The sequence below is a fragment of the Genypterus blacodes genome, unplaced genomic scaffold (genome assembly GCF_046128005.1).
Source record: "Genypterus blacodes isolate CSIRO-AG114 ecotype Tasmania unplaced genomic scaffold, CSIRO-AGI_Gbla_v1 ptg000022l_1, whole genome shotgun sequence".
Classification (NCBI taxonomy): domain Eukaryota; kingdom Metazoa; phylum Chordata; class Actinopteri; order Ophidiiformes; family Ophidiidae; genus Genypterus; species Genypterus blacodes.
Window position 1 is genome coordinate 1837501 of NW_027466835.1, and position 11118 is coordinate 1848618.

Genomic DNA, 11118 nt, shown 5'->3' on the forward strand with positions numbered 1-11118 from the left:
AGAAGTGGCAGGAAGACCACCACTTCCCAGACACAAGGGTGTTCCTGCCTGGAGAGAGCGAGAAACAAGAGAGAGAACGAGAGAAATGGATGGGAGGAGAGAGAGAGAGAGAGAGAGAGGACAGCTCGCCGAAACAGAGACGGACGAGAAGGTGGAGGAAGTGGAGGTTGAGTGAGAAAGGTGACATAAATATGACCTTTGATTACATGGGATGTTTGGAGCAGCTCTGAGCCGTGGACAGCCTCAGAAACCCCCCGCAGTTTTAGCACGGCCACACCTCAGCCAAGGCCCCCATGATCAGAACAATATGGCTGAAAGATGAGCCTACAGCCATAAATGCCAGCAGTAAAGACAGCTCCACTGTGTCTCCTGCTTTGACACTATCCAGCGTCTGAATCCCTGAGCCTCGCAGCCAAGTGAGGACAGTCTCCATGTCCGCGCCGGAGCCAGCAGGAGATAAAATTACTATTTCAAAGTCCTTGTAAATGAACTGGCTAAATTAAAAGGCATTAGATGAGTTTACATGTCCGCGTCACGCTGTATCGACAGGCGCGCCAGGGGAAAGAAGTTGCTCCAATGTCACATTCCCAGAACGCGTTGCAAGTGCAAACTATAAATCGACCACCTGACATGCGTTACAAATGTCCGGCCTGTCGCGGTTGAAGATGGACAGAGGCAAATGCACACTGACAGAAAGTCTACCGCCGCAAAAGAAACGCCGGCGCTGTGGGCGAAAGGGGGCAGCTCGGTGTCTGCTTACGAATCTGCTGATGACGGATTCCGACCAAACTCGCAAGGCTTCGCAAAACATTTCCCAGCAAAAAATACAGTGAAACTCTGTAACCTGACAGGGAACAATGCCGAGGGAGGGTGTTGCAACAGCCGTCAGTCTTTTCAGCACTGAGGGGTTGTAGGGGAGCGCTCACAATAAATACCTCTGCAGAGTCAGAGGAGGCCTTTCAAGGAGCCACATCAGAAAACCTGCTTCTGAATGCATTTTTACATCAACCCTGAAATATTCATGCTCTTTGTAAAGTATTCATGTGAACCAGTGTGCAAGTTAGTCCCCGGGGGAAAAGCGCAGAGAAACTGAAGGGATTCAACGCAGTCAGCAGGCAACACGCTCAGCTGTGCTAATGTTGCTAGCACACGGGACACTTGAAGGGACACTAATGACCTCTCGTCCCGTCAAGACTCCAGGACCGGTTTGGTCAGAAATCCTATAGGAGCTTTTAGCCGTTCTTACCATATTGGTTTCAGCTTTACAACACTTGACTTGCCTTTGGGACATTGTTTTTTAACAAACAGATGTAATTTATTTGGACTTATTTTGAAAATGTAATAATAATTTCGAAATAAAAGAAAGAGGTTTGGAGAGATTTAACCTAATTTATTGGTTCAAATTAGGTTAATACCTTTTCTTTGTAAGAAGTCCCGTAGACAGTACATTTGCTTGGTGTTCTGTTCTAAAGAATAACCTTCATCTTATATACTGTATATATATATATATATTAACATACTACACCTCATGTCTCATCCAGCCGCTTGTATGAAGGCATGTCTGACATTTCCACGTATTTTCAAAACAGTACATCAAAGATCACACACCAGCAGTGCCAAAATAATTCAAAACAGTGCCAAAGGGATTTACAAAATCACGGGATCATTAACTGAAAATATCCCCACTGTTCCCCACCATCAAATACCTGAAACCTAAAGAATTAACTCCTATTCCCAAATCCTGGGATTCATCTATACGCTGGAGTCACACCCCTGTATAACTGATGACACTGGGGAGAACAATAAACCACCTGTGCTGCTCATTGAACAGTGATGACATTTGGGCGGGGGGTGCGGGGAGGGGGGCGGGGGTGGGGGGCTGTGGGAGGGGGAGGTGTAGGTCTGTAGCGTCAGTGTAGGCAGCAGCACTGCAAAACCCGAGCCATGAGAGAGCACCTGTACCCTGCAGCCAGCATTAGCCTTCACGTTCTCCACAAAACATCCATAGGAGAGGAAAAATGTGTGTGTGCGTGTGTGTACGTGTACTGCCAAAAGCAAACATAAACGGGCGAGAGATGAATGGCGAACAAGGCTCATGAATGACTAATTATACCTCCCGTTTGTCATGATGAGCGATAATTTCAGAATCCTTAAAAAACACACGGACCTTGAAAAATAAAGTATTTATATTTTCTGGGGCCAAACCGCCGACACTAAAGCTCACGACAAAACATGACCAAATGTAACCACAGCATTCAGTTAGAAAGTCATCTGATTAAAACGTACATAAAATAGGAAATGTAATCGTGAATGAATACAGATACTGCAGGTTTTTGTGCCACATTAACGTTTGTTCATATAAATGTGCATTGCAATCAATACGCTTAGTGGCTCCTCTTCAAAAACAGCACCAATCTGACAGAGTCCAATACAATGGACCTGTAACGCTTGAACAGAAAATTAGGAACACTAATCCAGTACAACAATAAGACAAACTGTTGCTTTTATAATCGGAGTGAAACCAACAATGGAAGGTTTTTATCAATAAATAAACATCAGGCTCTATGTTTGGCCGTTTGGACGTGTTGCTTTTATTGTGTCTACCACCCCAGTGACTCATGTGTGTAGTCTGTGTTGTGTACTATTCTGCTCTTTCTCTTTATCTGTGAATGTGCACATTTGATTGGTGTACACTACATACCTGAGTCACTTGTTAAACCTGATGCATGCACTGTGAACACATTTGCACCCCAACACGTTGATGCTGGATATAGCAGGGAGGATTTTCCGCTCTTTCACAACCCAATAGGTCTTCCTCCCGTACGACCTCCACGTCACATGGGCCTGTTCTCTCAGCGCCCCCGGTACCTCTGCTTGCTTATGGCTCAGTGTTTGGCTGAGGGTTCTGGCCAGGTGATGGTATCAGTCACCATTAGTTTGACATGAAAATGCCATTTCAGTTTCAACAGCAGAACCACTGGGAAGCAAATTAACTTCCTATGTGCAAACTACAATTGATCTAAATGTCATTTTTAAATACCATGGCATTTAATTTTACTTATCAAATGGCTATTTGTTCAACAAAGATACCAATATTAGATAAGAGATATTTGGGCTATAAATGTTGATTCAGCTTAATCAAATTTCATTGTCAGGAGCCCTTTGTAAATCAAATTTCACTTGATTTACTGGCTGATATTTGAATAGTAGCTCTGTCAACAACCACACCTGGGCATATAAAACATAAACCCTGGTTAATATTCCTCCCTTTTGTGTAAAAATAATCAGCTTACAGCACACACACTGCCGACCATAGCCTATTATTCACGCTGATAAATGCACACGCAGGCTTTATGGCGCAACATTATGACAGAGCATTTGAAACAACAGCCTGCGTTGAAATTGCCGAAATGTTGCCTCTATTCAACAAAACACATTTGAAAGCATCGCGCTGGAGAGAAAGAGCCGCAGATGATTGACTAACCTGAGTGAGGAGCCATTGGTATGTGTGACGGGTAGTATTTCCCCGGCGGGAAGTGACCGGTGTGCTGCACGGAGCTGTGGCCCGAGGGAGCGATCCGAGAGGCGGCTCGGTGCACCAAGGCGCCCCGCTCCGAGAGGAGGTGCGCCGGAGCAGCGAAATCCCGTCCTTCCATTCCAAAGAATGTCGAGTAATCCGAAATCCGGAAAGGGCAGGCCAGGAAAATCAGATGCAACCCATAAAATAATCCTTTCCTTCAGGTCTATGTGTTGCATTCAGTCGATCGCAGGCTTCTCCAGCCAAAAACGTAGCCCCCGATCATCTTTTCTGTCAAAAAAGGAAAATCGCAACACTTTCATGATCAGGACCAAATGTGTAACCGGTGAGGAATTACATGCAATATAACACAAATAGTACAGTCTGATCCCGGGAGGAGAAAACAAATGACTCGCACCGGTCCAGTGATTCTTTAGCAGTAGTGCCTATCTGTCATGTGAAGGTTTATTTTGCATAAGCTGTAACACCCTGCTCGACCTAAAACTGGAGCTGTGAAAGAAGTCATCGCAGATACGCTGATGCAAACGACCAGCAAGGCTTTCAACCCCCCACTGAGCCGGGCTCACATTCAGCTCTATTGATCAGCCTGCTATGGCCTAATATGCATCATATGGAGACGCGGGGGGAGAAGAAGACGGACATATCCACACACTCTGGACCGGATACTGTTTTCTATTCAGTCACTTTCATTTAGTATTTTTATCAAAACAATGAAACCCAAGCACCACGTCAGCTGTTCTTTGCTCAAATCTATGACATTTGATATTTTATTATATCATTTATCATTACATCAACCTCGAAACAGGTGACATGGAGGAGGAGGAGGGGGGGGGGGAAGCTGTGTTTGGGTGGGTTAAAATTTCTAAGCACACTCAGCCTGCGTCTCAAGGTGAACACTGCCTGCTCCTGCTCCTCCTATTGTCTCTGGCTGATAAAGGCGTTTTCTGCTGGAAGGCGCTCGCATCGCCTCCATCCAGCTCTCACGCTCAGTTTACATCTCCACTCATGTACGTGCGTTATGTTTGTGCACCGTCTACAAATTATATATAAATACATAATCTGACAACTGAAGGAAAAAATAATCATCATGCACTTGACAACAGCTGTCAGCCCATAAAGCAGGACGTCGAATCTTTGGGAAAAAATAAATAAATAAATGCAATTAGAATAGCTGAGATGCATCAGCTCCTGAAAGATACCCCTCTCTCTCCCTCTTTCTGTGTGTGTGTGTGTGTGTGTGTGTGTGTGTGTGTGTGTGTGTGTGTGTGTGTGTGTGTGTGTGTGTGAATAACTGCACTCTCACTGTCTTCATCTGCCTTGACCTATTTCAGGTCAGGTAATCAAATACTGTAGTAAATGCATTACAGTCTACATCCGCTTCGGAAATGGCATTAATAGTTTGCGATGGAAAATGCATTTGAATATCTTTAAATGTCATTTCACTGTGAAAATTCTCCCTTTTATCTTGGAAAGGAGCAGCTCCAAGTGTCAGCCTCCGTGAGGCCTGAGAGTGATTAAAAAATAAACGAGCCTGCAGAAAAGAGCTTAATTTCATTGTTGCTAAAGAAAACCTACGTGACAGAATTTTCTAAGCCCTTGCAGGTTTTGTATTATAGATTCTCAATTTGGGGTCCGTGGACCCCTACAGGGTTTCTCGAAGGCCTTGCAGGGGGTCCCCAGCAAGAGCAGAGCATAATTTAATTATGAATAAATCCTTACATTTATAATTCAATTAGAGAATATATAGGAGTATATAGGTAAATTCAGATTGTGTGTCTGATTCTCTGCTCCCTTTTCTCCCTGTAGCCAGTTGCAGCTTAGCCTAACTCAGTGCTACAGCAACAATACAGCCCTTCCTTCCTTACTGAGGGACAAAACCTGTTCATTCTGGGGCTGCGCGAGCTTTAACGTAAGCGTGTGTGAGGGTTCTTAAAACCAAACGTTTAAGAAACCCTGAAATAGCATATACGGTGCCTGGCTCTTCAATGTGTGGACTGCAGAGAGATCCAAGGTGAATGGCCGCTCGTCAGGAGCGCTGCCTTTGTCTACTGAGAAAGTGCCTCGCAGTCAGCCATTACCTCCCATTCGCCATGCTGTATAGGATTCAGCCCACTCATATGTCCACAGCATAAAATAATTCCACATTTACTAGATTGTGAAGAAATCGATGCTTTAGAAACGGTCCAAATGTACCTTCGGTGGAAGCTAACCGGAGGAGCCTGTGTGTCCATCGCGTTTTTCTTCCATTTAGGCAGAAATACGCGAATTTCCCTAATCAAATGCAAGCTAGAACATTCGAAACCGAATCGACTGCCCTTCTGTCAATCAGATGCACGAACGCAGACAATAAATCAAATCGTTCCGTTTAGGTCCCGGTCGAGCCGCGGAGCGCGCCGGTCCTCCGTGACGGAGCTGGCCGGGAGGGAGAGCACCTCGGCCGGCACGAGTCTTCACACGCACCCCCTCCCTCTTTCGGCGAGAATCCCGTTTAGATTTAGCTACCAGACTCGCTCGCTGTGTCACGACGACAAACTAACAAAATAGAACGAATTAATATGTAAACTGCACTGAATAAAATCGCTTTTTTTTTTATAGAAAATACGCAGACGGGCACGTTAGAAGTAAACACAGTAGAATTTACAGTAAAACACATCGCTCCTCGATCGATAGTAACTACAATTTAACTCATCACACAAGATTCCTGCAGTATTTTAGAAATTCGAGCCGTAGTAAATTTAATAAAAAATAACAATTAATTCGTGAATAATAATAATAATAATAATAATAATAATAATAATAATAATGATAATAATAATAATGATAATTTCACCTAGCCGTTTGTGAGCCCCGTGTAATATTCCATTGCATTTTCCATACAGGATGAACCTCAAACATCCTTTTTTGCCATTTTTAAAATTATAGCAAAGCACGGCGTACAATGCACAGCGTACCGTATCTACCAAGTTAGAATAAATGCAGCTTCTGTCATTATACAACCCTGAAGATAAACCTAAAATATTTTATTCACCAAATAATTATCAAGTATATAAATTAACTACTTACTGGTATGTTAAATCCTTGCATAACAATAAATTATAAAATCACAAAATAGAGGGAGGGAAGGTGCAATGCCAGGTGCGACGCCCATTTAAAAGCAGACAGTGGAGTGAAGCATGTGGCTGGGTGAGATCCTACACTGTGTCCATCTGAGGCGGGTCACGAGCTGCTTCGGTCTACGGCGGCACTGGGACTCACGGCTTCCGGCCTGGCTGGATCGCGGCTCGGATCTCCGGGCAGCGGTTTCTCTCCAGTGCCTCGCGCCCCGGAGCATGGTAAACACGCCCTCCCATTGGTCGGACGCCTGCATGCTAATGAGCTCGCGCCGCCCGCCCGGAAACAGGAAAGAATCCCATTGGTCGATATGGAAGGCCAATGGCGTGTTGACTGGCAATGCTAAACAGAGAGCAGAGCGGCAGATTTAAAGCATGGGAGGGTTTCCGTCTCTATAATAGAGCTCAGTGCAGCACAAAGGCAGCCAGGCCGGAGGATGACGTATATAAACTAACCTGTTGTTATGGCAGCTTGACATGGAGACGTATTTTTCATGTAAAACACAGCAACACTAAGTAAATGTAATTCCGATGACATATGTTCCAAATACTTAAAAGAAATGAGAAAATAATTGAATCAATTTATAATCACAAATATCTATATAGTACTATGGGTGAATACACTCAGATTATCCAAGAGATTTAAACCAGTCCAACAATAAAATTAATAAATAGTGTAAAACTGCAGTCTAAATTAAAGTAGATAATAGCAAAATAAGCCGTTAGAATGACACAATATAAGATGCCCAATTTACGCTTCAAGATTCAGGATATTTCAAGTGTAAAGGAGAATCAAATGTCACTGCAGATTAAGTGTAACATAACACTGTACTACAATGAAGACTATACAATAAATTAGTAAATGATATAAATCGACTGCGCCTAGATGGAGCTTTGTCAGAAATGAGGTTAATTAGAAAAACAAAACAAAAGGCCCATTTTTTTTTAAATAATGTTTAAATAGCAACAATAAAATAAAAATAAAATAAATGGTGAGATATCACCAGCAACATAATAAAATGTAGCTCAGAGGATTTAAAACAGACAAGTTCAGATTTTTTTTTATTACAAAACGTTTTTAATTCATCTGCCCATAATAGTCCACTTATTATTTATAATCAGTCGAGGCTCTCTGGCAAATTATTTCAGAGTCAATTTCTTGAAACTCTACACAGAACAGAGGAGACAAGGCAGCAATTCTAATATTTCTCCCGGTGTTATTACTATGGACTTAGGTTATTACATTATGTTAAATGTTTACAAATGAATCCCTCGGAATATAAAGCTGCGATTGGTTGGCACGGTGCCAGAGCATTGTCAGTCACAGAGTGTAAACAAGACTCTGATTGGCTGTTGGCCAGTCCGCATTGGGCTGTCTGAAAAAAAAAAAGGCAATAACTGGCCCTGCGGTTTCAAGGCTTCCCCGCTTAGATGATGAAAGGGGATAAGAGGAGACGGTTTCAAGGCGGCCCAAAGGCGGACCCCCATTGGCCCTGAAGCCATATGAGTCAAGCGTGAATCAAAGGGAATACTGCAGAGAGGGGAAATTATATGTTGGATTTTTAAAATAATCGAGGTTAGTTTTCGAAGAAATGTGCAGCGGCGATGCTTCGTCGTTATGAAAAGTTATGAAAACAAGTGAAACGAGCCTCGTAAACATACAACGGCAGGTTCGAGGCTGAACACGAGTGTGAGAGGAGGGAAATGAGCTCCTGGCTGTGGATCGCCCCGCTGAAGTCGCTTTAATGGAGACAATCTGCATGAAGCCCTTCACCATTTTAAAGTGTGTCTGCATGAGGTTTGTCTTGGTGGGTGAATGTGGTCAAAAAACAACAACAGCAACAAACGCGATTTGTTTTTGTTTTGAAGTAACGTTTGACTTGATCGGTTGATGGCGTCTCACGCGATGTTTGTAGGATACTTTTGTTGTGGTTGAGCTGCTGAAATTCAGGTTAGAGTGTCAAATGTTTGCATGGATCCCAGCTGAGGGAGAAAGAATGTATGGAGGCAACACGAGTAACATACAGCTAAATAATATCATGCTTTTATAGCGACACAGCTACTGAAAGACACGTCATCCATCACGGTTAAAAACAACTATTGGAGGCCCTTGTTTGCACTAATAGGTAATATATCTTTATGTTGCAGAATATAATGGCATCCACCCTCAATATAAACAAGTAATTTGAATTTTCTCTGCAAAAATGTCTTATTTTTCAAAAATAAAAATAAAGAAAAAATTCTTCATTCCCCTATAATTTGGTCATTATTGGACAAAATAATACATCACTGCAATAAATCAAGTAAGATGTATTAATTTTCCTGTTGCAAATATTTGATGCCATTAAAATTACAATTACATCAACAGTAGTGATGAATAGAAGAGAATATTAGGAGCCATTCGACACCTGTTTGTTATCTTGTGACCTAAATAGATTCAAACATTTTGCATGACTTCACAGAGGAGAAAATATTATTTATTTCTCCTCTGTAATTTATTTTGTTACATTTAAATGAAGGTAGTAGCTCAATAATATATAAAAAAATCTAATATCCTGCACACAGATCAGCTGCACCAGTGCACTGAGAGGATGTTTACATGCACAGATGAATGTTGAGATGAATTTGGTGGAGATTCTGATGTGTGTTTGCATCATGGCTGTGCAGCTGAGCAGATTTGGATTTTTTTTCTTTTTCTTTTTTTTCTTTTTTTTTGCCAAAGGTCAGCTGCTTCAATGCAAATGGCCTTCAAGCAGGCGAAGTTGGAATTTTCCTCACCTCATCAGGGTGAATGTGTACAATGAGAAATAGACAAAGTCACACACACGCTCACACACACACACACACACACACACACACACACACACACACACACAGGCCTTTACCATGGCATGCCAGAGTGATAATTAATGCAGAGTGAGTGATTTCTTAAGAAAAAGGCTGCAGCTTTACGAGGAGGATTGTTCCTGATCAATGAAGCGTGGATGACTGACACGCTGCGTCTCCCACCCACATCCACTGAGACAGAGAAAATAGCCCTTTGGAGATCAAGCACAAATAAATCTATATGGTTGTATTTATACATTTAATTAATTTTATACACAAGATTTAAAAATATACATTATCATTTCAAGGTAAAATGGGAACAGAAACTATCAATTTCAGATAATTAGGCGACCTAATGGCAATGTATTAATAGTTGATGACATAAACTCAACCAACACCAACCACTGCACTACTCCTGTTTTATTTTGTATTCTTTTCATTTCAGTGTTCGCTCAGGTTAAACCCTTCAGCTCAGAATTCCCAAACTAATACGGACGGTGATGATTGACAGCAGACATTTGACCCTTGAGAATGTGTTTAATGTGTTTGTATGCCTGCCTGCGACCAGATTGTGTTTCATTCGGGCCATATTATTTACACTGCAGTGCATCCATCGATGGACATGCAGTAGAAAGTTACATCTCTGTACAGATTATATACAATTTGGAAACATTTGTGTCAAACTACGCTGACATGTTATATATTTAGGGTGTATAATAGCAATAATCATTTTGAGTTTCCATGAGGAGGGGGTGGGGTGGTGGTGGGGGCTAGAGGTAAGTGTCAGTGTGTGTGTGTGTGTGTGTGTGTGTGTGTGTGTGAGTGTGTTAGGTCTACTACAGGCTAACAAGGATCTTAACACATTGTGATTGTATTTTTGCTATTTTATTTGAACACATTTTACTTTGAACAACAGATAATTCCAAACCATTTTTTCTAAATCAGGTTGGAATTTATTTCACACTGCAAACGTAAACATGGTGAGCGTCAGAACCCACACATGAGCAATTCTGACTGTTGATTTATGCGTGAAAACAAAGCCAGCGATAAAAATAGTGCGTGACCTTTCTGACCCAGTCATTCAGGTTACATTTATTAATGGTGTTCGCAGGACGACTGACGACTGAAAGTAAAGCAGACATAATAAATAAAAAGGTAAAATTCTGAACATTTTGCACTGAAAGGGGTCACACATCTCCAAATGTGTCGATGCATCCCGAGTGAGATTGTGTTTTGTCCATTAAAGTGAATGATATGTCGGTTTGTGGTACGGCAGCTGTGATCTCCTCTCAGTGTGACGCGGTGCACATTCGTCTGTCTTTACGCTTTAAGTTCACCGACCCGGGGAGCCTGACGTCATGCTTTTAACCCTTTCGCTGCCTCGGTGGGGTTATTATGAGGCCAGGAGCCTCGCCACTGCAGTCCTGCTCCTGAAGGGAAGTCACAAAATGCAAAAATCATCATCGGTTGCATTCTGCTGCGATATATTTTCATGCCAATATGCAGAAAAAGTTTTCTAAACTGCGCTTTGAATGTGTGATTGCATGTGCGAAAACACTTCATTATTACCACAGCAGTTCTACTGCATAATGAACTCTGCACCATCAATTATATATTCACAGTTCAGCTCAACAGCTAGTCCAA

The 11118-nt window shown here is 42.3% G+C and overlaps 1 protein-coding gene across 1 annotated transcript in view; it reads right to left on the minus strand.

Annotated features, from left to right (window-relative positions):
• bahcc1a (BAH domain and coiled-coil containing 1a) overlaps positions 1-6787 on the minus strand; it is a 61125-nt gene extending 54338 nt beyond the window's left edge. The window contains exons 1-2 of the mRNA XM_076143113.1: positions 6602-6787; positions 3485-3808 (exon numbers count right to left, since the gene is read on the minus strand). Of these exons, the coding sequence (XP_075999228.1) occupies positions 3485-3656 (172 nt within the window). The 5' untranslated portion in view covers positions 3657-3808; positions 6602-6787. The remainder of the gene's footprint in view (positions 1-3484; positions 3809-6601) is intronic.
• Positions 6788-11118: the final 4331 nt, after the last annotated feature.